This window comes from Peromyscus californicus, unplaced genomic scaffold, assembly GCF_007827085.1.
Source record: "Peromyscus californicus insignis strain IS unplaced genomic scaffold, ASM782708v3 Scaffold_5__1_contigs__length_169319896, whole genome shotgun sequence".
In the NCBI taxonomy this organism is placed as follows: Eukaryota; Metazoa; Chordata; class Mammalia; order Rodentia; family Cricetidae; genus Peromyscus; species Peromyscus californicus.
The window spans coordinates 97,658,164-97,679,769 of NW_026294573.1; the positions used below are offsets into that span (position 1 = coordinate 97,658,164).

At 41.8% G+C, this 21,606-nt stretch overlaps 1 protein-coding gene across 1 annotated transcript in view; it reads left to right on the forward strand.

Moving 5' to 3' along the window:
* The first annotated feature begins 19,589 nt into the window (after positions 1 to 19,589).
* The window catches only part of Grin3a (glutamate ionotropic receptor NMDA type subunit 3A), a 197,043-nt gene continuing 195,026 nt past the window's right edge, over positions 19,590 to 21,606 (forward strand). Inside the window, exon 1 of the mRNA XM_052718787.1 lies at positions 19,590 to 20,294. Within this exon, the coding sequence (XP_052574747.1) occupies positions 19,596 to 20,294 (699 nt within the window). The 5' untranslated portion in view covers positions 19,590 to 19,595. The remainder of the gene's footprint in view (positions 20,295 to 21,606) is intronic.

Genomic DNA, 21,606 nt, shown 5'->3' on the forward strand with positions numbered 1-21,606 from the left:
TTCAAGCAGTGTTATTTGGGAAGGGTGTAGAGGTAGGGCCTCACTAAAGAAAAGCAGCCAGTGGAGCTGGCCTTGAGATTTGACAGCACGGTCCATTCCACTTCACTCTCTGCTGCCTGACTGTGGAGACATTGTGACCAGCAGCCCCTGCTCTTGCCTTCATGCCTCCCCTCTAGGATGGACTGGATCCCCTCAAACTGTGAGCGAAAATAAACCCTTCCCCTTAAGTTACATTTTGACAGATATTTTATCAAAGCTATGACTAACATAACTGACAGATTCAGAAATTGGACCTTTGTCCCCTACTGCGTCATGAGTTCAATGGTGATGTTTGACCCACTCATTTCTCTCCAAACACATGAGTTAACTTTCATTTTTCAATTTTTTTCAAAAGCACTAGAAACACTTATCACCCTAGAGCAAATATACATATTAAGGCATTTCCTCCTAGGATGTCTTACTGTCTGTGGCTACATATCTGTCTGGCCACCATCATCAGCTTGTCAGTTGTCACAAAAAGATAGACAAAGAACTTCATTTTGGAAAGATTGTCTGTTACTAATGGCCCTGATTCCAGAAGCTTCTATCAGGCGTATCTCTGTCATTTGTTGGCAGGTGAGTGTTTTATTGTTTTGATAACATACTTTCACATTCTTGCAGACCAAGGGTTGAAAGTAAAATAGCTGACCAGGACTTGAAGCCCTGGCTATACATACCCATTTATCAGTTTTGGAATAGTATAACTCTATTCTTCTAACTACTGTAAAACAAAGAAAATGTAACAAACTCAGCTATTGCCTAGTTTATGGGAGTAAAGAAGTGACTAGTACATGTTACACATCTTTTTGCTATCATAAGCACATTCAAGAAGAGTTAGGCCTTATATATCATCTAAGGAAGAGGATGTCTGTTATCTCCTTATATACAGCATCAGATCCATTTTCCTGCATTCAAAAGACCACACCTTAAAACAGATATTCGAAATGCAGAGGAAGGCATCTAAGGTAGGAAATCCTGAAGGATAGCTAGTATGCATGTCTGTGTGTGTTGAAAAACAATCAACAGTGCCCAGACTATCTCCCTATGCAGTCATTTTGTGAGGCTCTGGTAGCCCAGAAAACACCAACTAATCTGGCTAAAAGCACCTTAGCAAACACTAAGTTTGTGTGAAGTCAAAATATAAGATGAAAAGGAATCACAGGACACCTCAAACTCATTTCAAAGGAGCACCACAGACCCAGCCTTCTGGAGACCACAAAAGCTTTTCTCTTGGGAAAGAAATGCTTTGATGTTCATTTTTGCAGCTTTTCTTCTTTCTAAAGCCCACAGCATAAAGCAATGCCATGTAGAATTCTAGATATTCACATCCATTAAGCTGTTCTGGAATGAAAACAGGCACTTATAAAATTTTCAAGTTACGTTAATTTGTATTCTATGATTGGAATGGGACCCATGGAAATTGAGTTTAAGTTATATGGGCTTATAGTCTTAGACATATTCAATATTCATTAAGATGTCACATTGACATAACTTTTAAAAACTCAAAGGTTTTATATTCATCAAATGAAACAATATGTGTCTATAACAAAATACCCAGGGCTAGGTAACTGTATAAAAAAATAAAGCTGTCCAAAGTTCACAGTTCTAGATGTTGGAGGAAATGACATCACCATCTTTCTTGCTTTCAAGTACTTATGGTGAATGGCATCACAATCACAGGAGCACTTGGGAAAAGAGAGATAACATCACCAGACAGGAAACCAAAGACCAAGGGGAAGGAGTCAATTTTGCACCTTCCCACACAGGCCTGACACTTAAAGGTCCTATTACTGGTTGATAATGCCTCATGGGCACCAAGTTCCTGACCCATGACTGATTTCTGTAACTCAGTAAATAGAGATTTTACACACAAAATTATAATCAAATTATGTACAACTCACATTTGAATTTTCCCCATGCAATTTACCAAAGGTCAAATTACTATGCTACTCTCTTAACTGTCTGAATTAAAAAACAGAGTTGCTGTAACTTAAGTAACTGCACCTCTATGTTAAGTGTTATATTACTTCTCAGTTTTCTACAACGCCTGGATTCTTTACTTTACTTTTTGAATTTTTTTCCTTTCCTTCTTTCGTCTTGTTCTAGAGCATTAATTTGCATATATTATATCCTTTTATCCAAAAAGGTCAATTGTTATGTGACTTATTAGTTGATAAGACTTAACAGCAAATAGGCAACTCTTATTTCTTCAAAGCATCATCATTACGATTTTAAATGCAACTTTGATGTTGTTACAGGATTATATTTAATTCTTGTTTGTTGTAAAGTTTCTTTGTTGAAAAAATTTTCACACAATATATTTTAATCATTTTTTCTCATTCCTCTATTCCTCCCAGGCCCTCCCCACCTCCCTACACACACACCCAACTTTATGTTCTTTTCTCTCTCTCTCTCTCTCTCTCTCTCTCTCTCTCTCTCTCTCTCTCTCTCTCTCTCTCTCTCAAACAAAAAATAAAACAAGAAATACATACAAATGAAAACCCACAAAAATCTAAAATCAAAGTAAGTAAAAGACCAATAAGACAAAAAATATGTCTAAATAAAGCAAATTGAGACAAAAAACTCCATGAAAGTACCATTGAGTTCATTTAGTGTTGGCCAACTACTCCTGGGCATGGAGCCTGTCCTAAAGTGTGGCTTCTCCATTAGACTGTATTAAAGAAAACTGAACTTTTCTTTACCAACAGGTATCAATTGCAGATAGCTTTTTGGTTAGGGGTGGAAAATTATGTCCACTTCCTCCTCTCAGTTCTGGGACCTTATCTGACTTGATCTTGTGCAGGTCTTGTGCATACTACTATAATTTCTCTGAGTTCATATGCGTATCAGTCTTATTGTATCTGGAAGACACTATTTCCTTGGTGTCATCCATCACCTCTGAATATTATAATTTTTCTGCCTCCTTTTACACAAAGATCCATGAGATTCGACAAGGCCTTTGATGAAAACCACTCATTTAGGACTGAATTCTCCTTAAGTCCAATCAGAATGTGGTTAGTAACTCCCATAATATTTATGCCACCATTGCATCAGTGTATCTAGTAGGTAGGTCACTACTGTTGGCCACAAGGTTTGTAGCTGGAAGATATGGTACCAGTACCATACAGAGTACCTTCCAGTACATAAACACTAGGCAGTAGAGATGAAGCTTCTAGTTATGTACCAGCTCAACTTCTCCATGTTCAATGATGTGTGCCTTTGTTATCAGGGAAATGTAAATCAAAACAACTCTGAGATATCATTTTACACCTGTCAGAATGGCTAAATCAAAAACACTGAAGACAGCTTATGTTGGAGAGGATGTGGAGCAAGGGGAACAATCTTCCACTATTGGTGGGAGTGCAAACTTATACAGCCACTTTGAAACTCAGTATGACGTTTTCTCAGAAAATTGGGAATCAATCTTCCTCAAGACCTGGCTATACCACCTTTGGGCATATACCTAATAAATGCTCAATCATACCACAAGAAAACATGCTCAAATATCTTTGTAGCAGCATTATTTATGATAGCCAGAACATGGAAACAACCTAGATACCCCTCAACCAAAGAATGGATTAAGAAAATGTGGGCCGGGCGGTGGTGGCGCACGCCTTTAATCCCAGCACTCGGGAGGCAGAGCCAGGCGGATCTCTGTGAGCTTGAGGCCAGCCTGGGCTACCAAGTGAGTTCCAGGAAAAGGCGCAAAGCTACACAGAGAAACCCTGTCTCGAAAAACCAAAAAAAAAAAAAAAAAAAAAAAAGAAAATGTGGTACATATACACAATGGAATACTACTCAGCAGAGAAAAACAATGACATCATGAGGTTTGCAGGCGAATGGATGAAACTAGAAAATATCATCCTGAGTGAGGTAACCCAGACTCGGAAGGACAAACATAGTATGTACTCAGTCATAAGTGGATACTAGATGTAAAGCAAAGGATAACCAGACTACAACCCACAAGCTCCAGAGAAGCTATCTAATGAGGAGGATCACCTATATTTTTGACGTGAGCTTCTGCAAAACGGGCCCAGCTCTGCACTTTGTAAGAGATCATGGTGAACTAACTTCATGGTAACCCCACAAGCCCTATCTTCTCATACACATTTCCTGAAATGACCCTCTCCTTAAGTGGAGGCAATATATGTGACTGGACCCTTATCAGTAGAACATGACAAATTAACAGGATGTATCTTTCATTACTATGTTTCATGGCTGATGTGATATGGTGATATTAAGGTGTTTGGAGAGATGCATGAAACAAGTGGTCACGTTGAATATGTCAATGTAGTAAGGAACTATAGGTGGTTTCTAGTTCTCTGGGTTCTGAGGGAAACCACCAACCAAGAGCAGGCAAAAGCCAGGAAACTTAATTCTGCCAATACCAAATGAGCTTAGAAGAATATGATCCTATCAGAATTTCAGATCAGCCTGGCCAACCAGTTTATGGGTGAGGTTTGAGAAGATGGCTTAGGCATCCTGACCACAGAAATTGTTAGATAATATACATGTGTTCATTTAAGCTGCAATTTTTAGTAAATTTTTAATTCTTGAGAATTTTATACATGTATTTAGAGAAATATGATCATATGTGTCTTAGGGTTTCTATTGCTGTGAAAAGACACCATGACCATGGCAACTCTTATAAAGGAAAAACATTTAATTGGTGTGGTTTACGTTTTCAGAGGTTTATTATCATCATGGTGCAACATGGTTGCAGTTGTGTACAGACAGACATGGTGCTGAAGAAGTAGCTGAGAGTCCTACATCTTTACTCAAAGGCAACAAGAAGTGGTCTGTCTCACTGGGTGTAGCTTGAGCACGGGAGACTTCAAAGCCCACCCCCACAGTGACATACTTCCTCTAACAAGGCCACACTTACTCCAACAAGACCACACCCTTTGGGGCCATTTTCTTTCAAACCATCACAATATGTGCCCTATACTTCCCTTTCCCCTCCAACTCCCTTCATAGTCTTCCAACATATCTGACTTAGTTAGGGTTTCCACTGTTGTGAAGAGACACCATGACCATGGCAGTTCTTACAAAGGAAAATATTTAATTGGGTAGTTTATAGCTTCAGAGGGTTAGTCCATTATCATCATGGTGGAACATGGTGGCATGCAGGCAGACATAGTGCTGGAGAAGGAGCTGAGAGTAGAGAAGGAACTACATCTTGATCCCACAGGCAACAGGAAATGAACTGAGACACTGGACATATCTTGAGCAAAGGTGATCTCAAAGTGTACAGGCAAACATGGTTATAGAAAAGTAGCTGAGAGTCCTATATCTTGACTCAAAGGCAGCAGAAAGTGGTCTGTCTCACTGGGTGTAGCTTGAGCATAGGAGACCTCAAAGCCCTCCCCCACAGTGACACACTTTCTTCCAACAAGGCCACACCTATTCCAACAAAGCCATACCTCCTAATAGTGCCACTCCCAATGAGCTTATGGGGGCCAGTTACATTCAAACTAATACAATATTCTCCTGTCAACACCCCATTTCTCTCTCACTCCTCAGCAAGTCTTATTTTGTGATGTGTGTGTGTGTGTGTGTGAGTGAATGGGTGTGGGGCCATCCACTGGAGCATGGAAAACATAACAATGGCAATACTCTCAAAAAAGAATGACTGTCCTCTGTCAGCTATCGCCTGCCACTAGCTCCTCAGTAAAGATTGGAGCCTAAGAAGTCACTTGCCTATCTATGCTAGAATTTTGGCTGGCTTGATCTTACACAGGTAACCATGGCTACTGAGTTCATAAATACAACGGCTGTGTCATATCCAGAAGACAACATTTCCCCATCTTCCTGCTCTTACATTTTTCCAGCCTCTTCTGCTATAATGTTCCATTATAGGCTGCCAAATTTTAGCAATTGGTTATCAAAATCAATGGAAAGATAATATAAGGTTGACATCCACATGGGAGAAAAGGATTAATTATATGAATACCCAAATAGCTGACAAAGATTTTTCCAGCAGAAAGAACTTTGGTCTAGCACGTTATATAATAGCCCATTAGACAGGAAACCATGGGAAAGGCCTCAAGTTTGAAGTCACACGAAGAATTCAAACAGCTGAGGGGAGTGTCTAGACAGAGGCGGCTAGCAGACTCCTCAATTTCCACCCGGCCAAGGTTTACTGAGGTGCCTCTCAGAAGGAGGTTTTCATTGCTCCCTAAAAGACACAGAAGTGACTGACAGAGCCGATGATGTGAAGGAATCTGGAGGATTTAGATCCTAAGACTTGAACAGAAGATTCAAGTCAGCTTCAGAAGCTGTCAGTGAAGGTCACAATAAAGACAAGTGCCCGCAGAGCGGCCTTCTTTCTCAAATTCCAGGACAACTTATAAGGCCACTTCTTGGAAAAGGAAAATGAGAGAGAAAGAATCCCAGGGCACTATGCTTAAGCAATCAAAGCAGCCCCTATAAATCAGACTATTCAAGTTTCTACTATCAGTGAAAATAGAAAGTTGAAAAAAATTCAATTTTAGTTACAGAGAAGTGAAATAACATTTCTGCAATTCAAAGTGCTACCCACCTGTTAAGCATATAATTTGGGTACCATTATATATACTGTGAGTGAAATTACACATTTTTGTGTGTGTGCATGTATTAATAGTCTATTTGGCCTCTGTCTTACCAGGTTTCATCCCATTTTCTGATACCTAGCAGAAATTATATTCTTCTGTTATCTCACATTTTCCCATTGGTTCCTTATATTTAAATACATGTAAAAACTCAATTGCTATCAATGAGGTTTTTTCACTTCAAATACTTCCCATATCTCTTTAATCTGCTTTGTTGAAGCAATAAAACTCCCAACACTTATGAGATCTCGTTCACTTTTTTTTTTCTTTTTTTGAGACAGGATGTAGCCTAAGCTGATCTTGAACTCATTGTGTGGTTCAGGCTGGCCTCAAACAGCAATCCTCCTGTTTCAACCCCTAGAGTTCTGAGACTACAGGTCTGATTCTCCACACTTGGTTTCAGTTATGTATTTCTGCATTCTATGCAAAACATCTGTCATGGCTCTAACACAAAGTAAATTTCCTTTCTACAAGTGCATGTCAGCTGTTATTAAATTATAAGCGTCCCCAGACCTTCTCTACTCAGGGTAGCCCCATCAACTAAAGGAGAGTCAGATTGGAAGTCCTCATCATCCTGTCAGCTCTCTCTTGTGTCTGTTCTCTGGGCGCTCGTGACAGAGAGTCCAGAAGAAAGGGAAATGTAAAAAATGTTAATACCATGGGCTATAGCTGGGAAATCTTTAAACAGGGAAAGGCCTTGAGTCTTTAAGGACAGTTCAGGAGCAGAAAAGATGTGGAAGTAGTTGCAATGAATAAGAAAATGAAAGAGGAAAATGCTTAAATATTGCTATGATTTATCTTTGTTCCTACTTTTTGAAACAAACACAAGTGAATTATCTGTGGCTTCAAGACTGCTTTTTGTTTATCTTAAGCATAATTTTACTGATTCTGGGCATTGTATAAGTCAACAGGGTTTTTTTTGTGATGTGATGCAATGAGTGATTTTATTTCCTGGCCATTTGTGATCACCATTATACTGAATTGTACAGAAATTAACCCAAACTACCTCACTTACTTTGAAATATTTCATCTGAAAGTAGACAGAATGCATCTTGTGAACGATTGTTTACAATTTCATCCACATGTGTTGCTCACTTTGCCCCATAATACAGAATTGCAAAGTCTTAGAAACACATAATGCAAAATCAATCTCTCTCTCTCTCTCTCTCTCTCTCTCTCTCTCTCTCTCTCTCTCTCTCTCTCTCTCTCTCTCTCTCTCCAGACTTCTGTTGTTCACTGGGATCAGTTGGACTTATCTGCTACAGTTGGGTTTAAATATTTTCTTAATTCTTTTTATGATTATTGGAGTGGCGAAAATTCAAAGAACAGTTTCCATTGTGGGGAAAAAGACAGAAGTTCTAAAAAGCCAATCCACTGCATGTACATTTCAAGCCCTAATTTACATCAAATTCACTAAAGATCCATTGATCCAAGTCTTGAGTTGGCTGGCTAAGTGTTGTATAACAATCTCCTCTAAAATTAAAACCTTCCATCTCGAAAGGAAGCTCATTAAGACACAAGATGTTAAAGAAGTATGGGGCAAAACAACAGGATGTTCTAAGGGGAGGTGAAGACTTTCAATCCTTCAGAGATGCTTTTTTAAGCTCATGAAGAAAACAACTGAGTCCTCAAGCAATCCCTAAAATTGACCAGATACAATAGTCCCCACCCTGTCCAAGAGTATATAAATAGTAAAGACTGTTGAGAGACACTCTCACACCAGCCCAGCCATCTGAAGGAGACAAATATCTACCTAGCTGCTTAGAAGATGCTCAGACACGCTGAGCCACCTGGAAGGGACACACCAGCCAAGCTGCCTGGAAGAGGCTCAGACCACCTGAGTTGCCTAAAAGAGATGCTCTCCAACCTGTCAAGTTGCCTGAAATTGTGTCGTGAGCTCCAGGGTTTCAGCTGTCTCTAAGCTGTGCCACTCATGCTGGGCTAGGCTCTTGGTGATGTAACTGTCTTTGAGTTATTTTTGCTCCTACAAATAACCCCTCACTTCTATAAGTAACCCCATGCTTCTATAAGTAACCACAATAAAACTCATTAGTTCATCAACTTGGATTTTGGTGGCATCCTTACTTTTGATCTGTCATTGGTGTCACATCCCCTCAGAAACAGTGTCAACAGCATTAAATCCCAAGTCAAGAATTGGAGATACACATACATCATAGCATAAAGTTATTTTACTACAGGGAAGAATGAAAAACTGGGACCAGTGTTTTAACCTATATATACCATTAAAATACATTTTATTATACTTTTTGTCTTAGTCACTGTCCTATTGCTCTAAAGAAATATCATGACCAAGGCACCTCTTAAAAAAATAAAACATTCAACTGAGGGCTTGTTCATAGTTTCAGAGCCTTAGTCCATTATCATTATGGTGGGAAGCATGGTGGCATGCAGGCAGACACTGGAGCAGTAACTGAGAGTGCTACATCCTGATCTACAGGCAGAGAAAGAGACTCTGGGCTTGGCATGGACTTTTAAAACCTCAAAGCCGACCCCCAGTAACACACTTCCTTCAATAAAGCTACACCTCCTAAGCATTCTAATCCTTTCAAGTAGTGCCACCCTCTGGTGATGAAGCATTCAAATATATGAGCCTATGGGGACCATTCTTATTTAAATCACCACACCTGTATTGAATTTTACATTTTTATGTATTAATGCATGCTAAAGTATTTCCTAATAAATTCATAGGATCCTGTGTAACTTCTTATTACCATGATTTCCAACCATGTAAAAAATACAGTCAAAATATATACTGGTTAATTTTGTTTCTTTAAACCATAGGGCTTTTCTATGAAGACACATAAGCCATGATAACATTTCAAAATGAATGTTACAAATACATAGATTTGACAGTCATTTAAGAACAAGATGCAAACATCTATAGCCATTCTTCTTTGTCTACTGTGACACATACTTATCTATACTGCACTACTAATTTGTATGGCATCTTGTATCTATTCCTAGCTACCAACTTCTGGAGTTAAAAGACTGTGTTTTGACACTGGGAAAGATACCAGCTTGGAAGAAAACATAAAAGCAAATTTAAACCCTACAATGGAAAGACTGATAAACCAGGAAAATCACAGCTTGATCTTAAAAACATTGAGGAGTTAGTAAAGAGACTTAAAGAAGATTCAGTAGCTGGTACAATAGAAAAGGAAAATTGATTTGCCAAAGACTATTTTCCAAACTCCGTAGAAACATGACAATCTACCTACTAGAAGATTGAGGACTTTCAGAAGAAACTCTACTAAGGCCAGAGGAATCTGAAAGTCTTTCAGTTAAAAAACACACAGGAATAGTTAAGGCAGAGATGACTACTATAAACAAATAGGTGGTGAATAAAAAAAGAAAAAAGTTCAGCCCTCATCTTAATAGCATTAAATGTCAGAACAAAGCTGAAGTCTTGTGTAGCAGCAGGCAAGAGAAGAAACGTCATCCTGTATGATCCTCACTCCTCCACTGGTGATGGTAGCAGCAATGTTGCCTCCATGTTTTCACTGCTATGAAAGAAGCATGATTTTAGTTCAGTGTCTGCTGTTAGCCATGGAATCCTGGTCTACCACTTACAGACTGCCTCAGGTATCAGCTACTTATATATGCTCATACATCTACTCTCTTCTTACCTTAGAAACAATGTGGCTGGGAGTGAGGGACAATCTGCAAAATAATGCTTCAAGCTCTTCAAAAGAGAGTTATCATCCTATTTCAGAACACTACAGTTATTGTTGTTGTTTACATCCTACCTCATCCAAATAAGTCTCTTTAGACAGGCATTCTTAATGGGTGATGATGTTTTCCCACTGAGATCTTGGTAGAATCTCACATGGTCATAAGAAATTAGCTACTAACTACTATGAATTCAGTCTGGTTCCGCCTCCTCTCCACTGTGGGTATTGCAATGACAGAACTGTTGTATGTGTGGTGAGGGCAGATTGAGTTTGAACCCCAGTGATAGTGTCCTCAAATGAAAATGTACAGTGTTGAAAATTCAGAAAAAAATTCATTCACATTCTACAACAATATCTGGAAAACTAACCTTTATTTCAAAGAGTGTTTCAGCCCTCAGAAGACTAGACACACTGATGAGATTTCCTTCTGCCTGTATCAATTGTAGTGTCAGGAAATGGTATGAGGGACAGCTCTGCACAGTCAAAATCTATTCATCCCCAGCAGGGTGAGTTGCTAGTGCCTATTTGTGAAGTGTTAAGCAATAAGGAAACTATTCTCGATATCTCCTTACATTTTAAAAGCTTTAAAGTATTCATTTCTGTGTTCTGATAAATAATGGTTCCATGGTTGTATCTACCCCAGTATTCCAGTCACATAATGATTCCATGAGCCATGCCTCCCCTTCATGTCTCCATTCATGTTGAAAGTGGAGATGTAATGAACATGAAGTTTTCTAATTGGAGCAAGAGGCTCTAATCTGGCTCCAATACTTCGTAAATGACTCCATTTCACTAACGCTCAATTTCAGCATATAGACAATAAGAATAATTGTGTGTTCATGGAATAAAGAGATCATGTATGTAAAACACCCAGCAGGCATGTCACTCAAGATTTTTAAAAATCTGTAAAACTACAAAGTTTTCATAATGTTTTAACATTTTCTGAAAGTCTTCCCTAAAGTCTCTTTCTAATGAAAGGAAATCAATTTTTCTTACTTGAAATGCTTTACAGGTGCAAAGCATGAGACCCATGGAGGCAAATTTCTTGGAGAAAAGTACCAACCTTGTGGCTACAATTATAAAGCTTATGCTACAAACTGGGCATGGGAAAGGCCTTTAAAAATGCTGCAGTATGTGATGGGCCAAGTTTTATTCTGTAACAGGGACTATTGGGGTCCAGCCCCTCAATAGTCCCCTCCTAGGGTCCAGGAAGAATTTACAACCAGCTGATAATCTAATCTTTGATGATATGAAATGACTCTATATACACAATACTCTTTAGTCCATGCACTTCATTCTTCTGAGTCAGTTCTCTCTACATGGCTTCTATTTTGCTCTTACTTAGCTCCTTTCTTGCCTGATTTCTCTCTGCATTTATATGCTGCTCCCCTGTTACTGGACTGGACATTGTTAATATATATAATGGAGTTTTTATCTGAATCTGTCAAATGTTAATGGACTAGACATCGTTAAGGTAATCTTGACTTATTGGATAAAATTTTTCTTGTATTAGTTATAAGCTTTTTTTAATTTTAGACAAAAAAGGGGAAATGTGGTGGTATTGTATTCCCCAAAATATTGTGTACCTTAATAAATTTATCTGGGGTCAGAGAACAGATAGCCACTAGATACAGAAGCTAGAAAATGGTGACACTCACGCCTTTAATCCTAGAATTCCAGAGACAGAAATCCCTCTGGATCTTTGTGAGTTCAAGGCCACATTGGAAACAGCCAGGCATAGTGACACACGCCTTTAATCCCAGAAAGCAAGCCTTTAATCCCAGGGAGTGGTGGTAGAAGGCAGAAAGGTATATAAGGCGTGAGGACCAGAAACTAGAAGCATTTGGTTGGTTAAGCATTTGGCTGGTTAAGCATTCAGACTTTTGAGCAGCAATTCAGCTGAGACCCATTCTGGATGAGGATTCAGATGCCTCCAGTCTGAGGAAACAGGATCAGCTGAGAATCTGGCAAGGTGAGGTGGCTGTGGCTTGTTCTTGTTCTCTGACCTTTCAGTGTTCACCCCAATAACTGGCCTCAGGTTTGATTTTATTAATAAGAACTTTTAAGATTCATGCTACACTCCCCCTATGTGATATCTTAATTTCATCATCTAATTCTGTCCCATCTAGGTTCTCATCTATCTAGTTCTTTCCCATCTTAGTTCCTCTTTGTCCTTAGTTCCTCTCTATAATTTTCTAAGTTCTCTCTCTCATTCTTTCCCACCCAGTTTTTTCCATGTCCTTAGTTCTTCCCATCTTATTCTTACCCACTTAGTTCTTCCCCATATGGCTCTTCCTCATCTTCTATCTCATTCATCTAGCCTTCAAATCTAATTCTCCTCCAGTCCAGTCCTCTTCCAATCTAGTTCTTCCCCATCTCAGTTCGTTCCTCTCCAGTTCTTACCCATCTAGTTCTTCCATTCTCTTTTGCCATCTCCATCCTCTTCTGAAAATAAAACTGTCTTTTATCTCTTTGGCCCTTATCTCTCCAAGCTATCTCAGCCCCCCGCCATTTCTGGCAAGTGTGCTCGGTCACTAGGCAACTTTCGTCACAGCTAGATGTACCTGTAAGATGGAATCCTTTAGTTCTGAGTTAATTGTTAAGGGTGGATCTAAAACTAGAGATAAGACTTTGAGAAGGAAAAAGTTAAGCTTAATTAGCACATCTGCCAGACTTTCTCAAACAGGTAGTCTGGATGCTTAAGTCTGTTCTGAGAGAATGCAGAGGTATCTCTGATAAGATACTTTGGTCTGTCCAGGGATGGTCCTGGCCAGATGCTGCTAATGATGATAATGACAGAAAGGCCTGAAATTAGGGATCCTGGCTGCATTACTTCACAGAGGTTATTTAAATATTCCATTAGTAGAGGGGAAATTGTGCCCAATGAATGATGGAAAATCTACAATAGCACACGAGAAATTTATAGCAGGAAACAGTTAATAATCAAAAGCCAGTATCACCAAGACTCCTTGAGCCTCAGCTTGACCTCTGGAAGGCCCATGGCTTCTTCCAAATATTAGCTTGTCATAATTAGCTGAAATCCTACTTCATATATTTTTGTGGCCTGCAGCAATTCTGTAAGTCACTTGAATAAGCATTGAATTGGAATGATCATTATGAAAGAGAGAGATCAAAAGAGACCACCATATTAGCCTCCCGAAGCCCCACTTGAGTTCCCTGTAGTGGGGTTTAGGAATAGAACTGGAAAATCTGAACACTCAGCTTATAATCCTGGTGTGTGTCAAAAAGGCCACCCTCTTCTAAAAAATGATAATACACCCACCCTGACAGCTAAAACAAAGGCACTACAACACTCTTGCTCACAGGCAAAGCATTACTGGTCCCTCCTGATACACAGATAAGAAACACCCTGCCTTTGGCTTCCTGTGGATAGACGATCATGTGTTTCTGAGAAGACATTTTCCTCCATGGTCTGCAGCACAAGGCTGATGCCTAGACAAAACTTTTCAACTGTATAAGATGAATGATATTTGCTTCCCTTTCTTTACCTTAGGGTCTAATTCTCTTTTTCTCCTATTTCCAATCCCTCGGGCTGCTCGAAACTCCTTTGGCAAGATCCTACTTTGATCATCTGTGGAATATTCCAGGCATGTAGAAGTCACTCAAACTAAAATCCTCTAAAATAATGATGATTTCACAATTCTTGAAATCTTCTGAAAATCTCCCTTAAAATCTCTCCTATCCCAAATTCCTTTATAATGTATGATGAACTCTGCCTTCTCTTCCCATCACCATGTTCCTGATAAGATAGTAAGTTTACAATAATTGTGATATAATGGTTTATGTTAATGTATGGTGGGCTGATAGTCCTATAATCAAGAAAGTTACTTGCATTTTAAATAAGAATGATTATTGTCAAGATTAGGACAATGATACAAGATATTAATGATACAAGGTATTATATAGAGGGTTTTTTTTCTCTCATTGGGAAAATAAGAAAAGAGCAATTAAGATCTTGAGTGATGAATCCTCTGGGTCTGTTTCTCCTAAAATTCTGTTATCCTATTCTCTACAGTATCTACTTGTTTGTTGCTGTTTGCTTGTTTTATTATGAAAGATTCTCATAAATGAACCATAAGGATTGGCAATGGAGAGGCTGGTGTGGAAGATGGTAGAGTAGGAGCTATACATTATCAATGGATAGGCACATGCTTTCATCCAGATATTAAGACGTGGTTGTTCTTGTTTCCAATCATACAGCCAGAATGAACTTAGGATGCTGAAGCTACACTGACCCTCACCCTCACCATGTGATGACTTGAGCAGTATTTCTCATTTGATTCCCCATTCCTTGGCCTTAATGACGCAGCAAGAGAATTATCTCTCTTACATGCAACTGCCTCATCTGATCTGGCCCCCTGCTCTTACTTCTCAGCCTACTCAGAAGAGAAACTAAGGTTCCTTATGAGCTCCACTGTCTTCTATGCCCTCATTGCTTCTCTGCCCTGACTTGCCATAACCCTCTCCAACTTAGGTCATTTGGCTCCGGATACCCCAGACTTCTTACTATTGTTCAACTACTCCTGCCTCATTTTAATTAAAAAAAAAACCCTACAAGTTATAAAAGGCAGACTTATAATTAGGGACATGTTATTTAAAATAAATGTCATTTATTTAAAACAATACCATCACCACCAAAACCAGATGTGGAGGAGATGCCTTGAAATTTTTCAGTGCATAAGGGGTAAGGAAAGAATAGTTTTAAAAAATCATAATATGCCAATAAATCTTCTATTTCCATGGAAGTGGAGGCTTGCAGGAGTGTGTGTGCTGCTGTTTCTACACAGACGACTGTCAAGAGCTGTCACCACAACCCATGGAGAGAGGAGGAAACTCCAGCTTTGGGAGGCTAAATGTCATACCCACAGGGAAATAGTGCCGAGAAGAGATCCAACTCCAAATCTCCACAGCATCCTTCACTGGAGCCTTTCCTGGGCCACATCCAGAGTGTCGCAGCTTTCCGTACAGACATTATTGGCCCCAGAAAGCACAGATGTGCACAGAACACATTTTAAACTGAGCATTTGGATTTGTTTTGTTTGTTTGACTTCCGACACGGGTTCTTAGATCAGTAGTTCTCATTCTGAATAAGATAATAAATGAAGCTCTGTCTTCTCTGGGTGAGCCAAATTTGATGTCTGACTTGCTACCAACACTGCAGCTGGGATGTACCTCCAAAGCTGAAGCTACACTGCCCCTCACAGAGTGATAACTTTGTCAGTAACTCAGTATTTCTTAAAGCTAATTTCCCAGATGTTGTAAGGGGAATGATCATATTAGCCAGATAAGACTGCTAGACTTAGCAAGAATGTTCTCTCTCTGGTGTATTCCTGCAATTGCTCCGTATCTGAGATCCTGGTTTCTACTTTTGCCTATCTTCCATACACTATGAAAAGAACACCTAGAGGGTTCCTGTTACACTACTCCTGGTCATCATTGTGTCATAGGATTGTATTCCCAGCACTGGGGATGGGAGGTAAGGCAGGAGGATTGCCTTAATTTGAGGCCAGCCTGAGCTACAGAAGAAGACCTTATCTCAAAAGAAAACAAAAATTAGTCCTGTCACTCTTCTGCTCAGTTTCTTGCCATCACACCTCTGAAGCCAAATTCCATTGCTGGTTTCCGCTATCTGCCTCCTCTTTCCAGCCTTTCTGCTCCTACCACCCACCACTGTGGCTGTTGTGAGTTGGCTTGCTCTGGCAACTTTGGACCCCTCACTCTTACTCAAATACACCAGAAACATTGCTGCCTAAGGACCCTTTCAATTACTGTTTCCTCCACTTGGTAATCCTTGCCACAAACATTCACACAGATCACCCCCTTACCTCCCTTTATCTGTTTATTCAAAAGTTACTTTCTTGGAGGGTTTTTCCCTGGCTTTCCTGTCTAAAATCACAACTCACTCACAGCCCAACACTTCATTTTTATTCCTTTGTTGTTGTTGTTGTTGTTTAATCTCTTGAGCACTAAATAATATGTCCTATGTGTATTTAATTGTGTGTTTTATTCTCTCTCTCTCTCTCTCTCTCTCTCTCTCTCTCTCTCTCTCTCTCACTAGCTCAGAATCTTTGTGCTGGCACTTTGTTGAGAAATTAACTATCTTAGTTTGAGAAGGAGAGAAGAATCCATTTATCCCGAGGCTTAATCATCTAATCCCAGGATAGCCTTACAGTCATACCTGCACACAGTAGGTTTTATTAACTGATTGCTGAGTGATGAAAGAGTTTTGAAATTGATGATCCTTTAGGCATGAAAAAGAAAGAGAAGAAGAAAAGAAAGAGATAAGAAAAGAGAGAATAATGTCAGAGATGCTCCACAGTGACAAGAGAAGAGAACTGGGTGGCAAAAGGAAGACAGAGGAAAATGAATAGCATGGAGCCTGGAGAGAAAGCTCGTCAGAAAAGTGCATGTCGCTGAAGCCTAAAAACCTGAGTTGAATCTACTTTTTTAAAAAAATCAAGCATGGCATGGTCGTTTGCACCTTTAATATCAATGCTAAGAAAGAGAGACAGGAGAATACAGAGAATCTCAATGGCCATCCATCCTAGCCCAGTCATTGACTTCCTGGTCTCAGTGAGAGACTTTGTTCCAAAAGATAAACTAGACTTCTTCCGAGGGATAAAACCAGAAAGTGACCTCTGGTCTCTGCTCGTATGTGCACACACACACACACACACACACACACACACACACACACACACACACGAAAAGGAATGACTTCTAACTGAAAGGACCAGGAAATACATAGAAGGAAACAGAAAAGGGAGAGCTCTTCTTCCCCTTTGCTCAATATTCACAAGCTTCCACCACAGCTGTGTCAGGAACTCCAGAAGTTCTAGCCTCAGAAATTTGCTGATTACCCACTCTTCTTTGAATAACCAGATCAGCCAATCTCTCAAGGTCATGGTGAACTTGTGAGAGACCTGATGCCAGAAGTGAATCCACTATACATCTCACAGTCAGGCCAAGCTACTCCCTCGGGGATTCCATCTGCACACACCTGCAATGCCGTGTCCTAAGGATTGCTGTTCTGAGCCACAGTCAAAAAAGGGCATACCGTACTCTTTAGTGCACCCATACTCCAGCACAGACAAGTACATCTCCTACTTGCACAGATAAGATCCTCTGAGCCATGCAAGGACTGTACATTCTATACTGCACTTTGTATCTCAAGCACTGGGGTCCTCTGGAACAAAGGGAGATTGCTGACAGGCCTCAAGGTGGAGGAGGGGCTTTATCTTCTGATTTAGCCCCTATTCTGATTTTATTTCTCAATTATGGAAGCCCTTTGTCCCTGTAGCAGCTAAGTCTTGCCAAACTTACTTTGTGCTGAGGGAAACAGTCTTCACATTGCAAGCTTCCCAAGATTTTTCTTTTTTTTTTTTTCTAGAGTTTCATCATCCCAAAATTTAAAGCATGATAGGAACTTGAGCTCAAGAATCCAAACAGCATTTAGAGCTAAAAGCTTGGTGCATTTTTCATAATAATTTAGCAGATCCAAACAACAGGGCAAGGGCAGGTCAAATAAATTGCCAAGGTCATGGTTTTTCAGAGGTAGTATTGGATTCAGAATTGTTGCTCATCAGTGCTGTTTGCCACATAAGTTATCTCTCCCACCCTCCTTGTAAATGATCCTGTAACATGAAATAAAGTCAATTTACTATTTGTGAAGCTTTCACCAGCCTTCCTATGACCCTTTTGTTGTCTTCTCATGACAGATTATTCAATGGAGAGGAAGTTTAGATAATGGACTCATTGACCTCTGTTTTGCTGTATAATTGAAATAACTCACAAGAAACTACTACTTGGATACTCTTGGTTTATATTAGGGATGACTGGTGAATGTTTTTCAGAATCTGAAAGTATTTTTGTTGTATTTTATTGGTTTTGTGTCCGGGATGGGTGTGAGCAGGTGGAGTACAACCATGCAGGTTGGAAGACAACGCACTGGAGTCAGTTCTTTCCTTTCTCCACATAGAACCTGGGATCGAACTCCAGTTGTCAGACTTGGTGACAAAGGCCTTTACCCCTGGGCCATCTCTCTGGCCCCTACTTTGATTTCTTGAATTGCTTTGAATCCACTTTATTTTTATTCTGAGGACACCCCAAAAACAAACAACAATCCCTTTAAAAACGCAAAGGTTCCTCTGCCAAAGAAGCAAGACAAAATCAGATGTGTAAATAATTCTTGCTTTAATACCCTGGACTAGGGGAAAGAGGAAAAAAAAAACCTTTAGAGTGGTGTCTCCAAGGAAAGCTCCTTAAAGTCACAGTGTCTTTAAACCAGTCCCTGTGACCCATTGGGTTTCAGTTGGGTTTCAGATCTCTCTGGAGCGACTCGGAATTCAGAATTCTCCCGGGCTCGGTCTTTGCGCTCATCCGCCACAGAAAATTGTGAATTGTGCCAACTACCAACTCGCAGCGTTTGAGGGGCGAGGACTTTGCAGGGGCGCGGGACTGTGCGGCAGGAGAATCTCACCATCAGTGGGCGTTTAGCGCAGCCAAGCGACAGGCTGGCGCCAGGGCTAGGCTATAGGGAGGCGCCGGCTGAGGCGGGGAGAACTTTGGCGCTCCGAGCAGAACCACCCTTCGCTGGCCAGTTGTGTCGCTCCTCCGAGGAAGCCACGGAGGTGGCGCCTGGGCAAAAAGCCCGGCAGAGAAAGGAAGAGAGGACGCAAAGAGGGAAAATGAAGCAGGCGCTGGGGGAGCCCGCGAAAGGGTGGCCGGCGGGGAAGGGAAGCAGGTTCGGCTGCTGCTTTTCTGCACCCCGGGCGTGAACGCCCTCTCCTCCGCCACCCCAGTAAATAAGGGGGTGTCATCTGGACTGAACAGCAAGAGAAAAGAAGCCAGCCAAGTGAGAGCACCGCTCTTCTGTCACTGCCGCCCCCTTGCAAGCCTGGCGGCTTCTTGTGGGGCCAGACGCTGTGCCCCAGGCGCCCTGCAGATGGGGTGGGCAGAGACCCGGAGCCCAAGCCGCGGGTGACCCGCGCTGGCCCGCCGGCCTGCCGTGCTTGAGAAGGATGATAGGCGGAGGAACCCGGGAACAGCATCCGACACAGCCCGGTGTCCGCTAGGCTGCAACTTGGAATGCCCAGGGACCAGTTCAGCTCCTTCGACCGCTTCACTGTGTCTAGGGAAGCTGCGCTCCGGACTTGGAGGCGGAGACCTCAGGCGGCGGAGACCACCGGCGGAGGCTGCAGAGGGGCGAGCCGGACGCAGGAGGGGGCGCGCTTTCTCCCTGCGGGTCTCAGTAATGAGGAGACTGAGTTTGTGGTGGCTGCTGAGCAGGGTCTGTCTGCTGCTGCCGCCGCCCTGCGCACTGGTGCTGGCCGGGGTGCCCAGCTCCTCATCGCACCCGCAACCGTGCCAGATCCTCAAGCGCATCGGACACGCGGTGAGGGTGGGCGCGGTGCACTTGCAGCCCTGGACCACGGCCCCACGCTCAGCCAACCGCGCTCAGGACGGCGGCAGGGCGGGTGCCCAGAGGGATGAACCAGAGTCGGGGACCTGGCGGCCACCGGCGCCCTCGCAAGGCGCACGCTGGTTGGGGAGCGCCCTGCACGGCCGGGGTCCGCCTGGCTCCCGGAAGCTTGGGGAGAGCGCCCGGGCCGAGACCCTGTGGCCGCGAGATGCCCTCCTGTTCGCCGTGGACAACCTGAACCGTGTGGAAGGTCTACTACCCTACAACCTGTCTTTGGAAGTAGTGATGGCCATTGAGGCGGGCCTGGGCGATCTGCCACTTATGCCCTTCTCTTCCCCAAGCTCGCCATGGAGCAGTGACCCTTTCTCCTTTCTGCAGAGCGTGTGCCACACCGTAGTGGTGCAGGGGGTGTCCGCGCTGTTGGCCTTCCCTCAGAGCCAGGGCGAGATGATGGAGCTAGACTTGGTCAGCTCTGTCCTGCACATCCCAGTGCTCAGCATAGTGCGCCACGAGTTTCCGCGGGAGAGTCAGGTGAGAAGAGTCTGGCGCGTGGAGTGATGTGCGCTGCCGGGAGTCGGGACCAGAGTGGGAGGAAGAGTGTGGGGGAAGCATGGGGCTTTTTAACTTTGATAACCTTTGGGTTTGGACTATGACCCTAGGTGGTAGATTGGAGGACTTTAGTCGAAATAGAATATGACATTTTAAACTCAGACGGAAATAAAATGCCAGTTAGAGGGGTCGTGGGTGGAGGGAAGAATGTAGAGATCATATGCGCGCGCGGGGGGGGGGGTGTCTTGTTTTGACAAGCTGAGAGAAATCTAATGGATTCCAGACACCTGAAAGTTGAGGTTCAGAACCATGGACAGCGACCGAGGGATCCAGACTGGAGTAAAGGATGGGGGTGGGGCCCCAGACTCTTCACTGTCTTAAACTCCCATGGGGAAGTCAGAAAGCCTGTAACAAAAACAGCAGCAGCTGCTCTTTTCTACTTCTTCCAGAGGCGTGCCAGGGCTTTGTGGTGTAAGGAAAAGCACATCCCTCTGACTTCCTTTTAAAATTTAAATTTAAAAGTGCAACTAGTAGAGAAGCCATGGGTCAAGAACAGTGGCTGGCAGTGTTGATATTAGAAACCACTGGAATTACTGAGAGCATAAAAGAAGATGGGGAGACTCCTCTGTGGATTCTTTGTCCCTGTCTTCCTTCTATGGTGTGGGCTCAGAGGCCAGACATGTGATTGCTGTGTTGAGCACATTTCTGCTCTCTTTATTTAAAAATAAACAAGTAATAGTTTAGGTTTTCTTTGTGTGGGTTTGAAAAAAATCTAAACATATTTTCAACAAAGAAACTGTTTGCATACTTAAGTGTTGACAAGTAACAATGAGGAGGTTTGATAGTCAAGAAGAACACAGGTCTTTAGACCAACAGAAGCTCCCAACATTTGTAGACTGCTTTCGTCATACCAACTTGTGCCATCTTCTACAAGATATTGGGAGACCAGTGGATGAAAATGGTCCCGTTTTAAAGACTGAAAAACTGAGGAAAGCTCTGGGATTCGATGAACATTGGGCTAGTAAGAGGCTAGACATCGGAAGATTTGTAATTCAGCATCATTATAACTCTGTCCTTTGGTTGGCAAGATATTTCTAATCTGCCTCGAATTTTTGGTCCATCTGCTGAGACAGAAGTGAGTAAGGGAATGTGCAAGTGAAAAGTTGGATAAAATCTATGTCTAAAATACTTGGGGAATACTAACATTTTCTTTTGTTAGAAGAGGCTCCTTTCAGCAGTTACCCAGGCAATTTGCATTTAATGAAGAGCTATAGAGATTTGATCTGCAGAATGC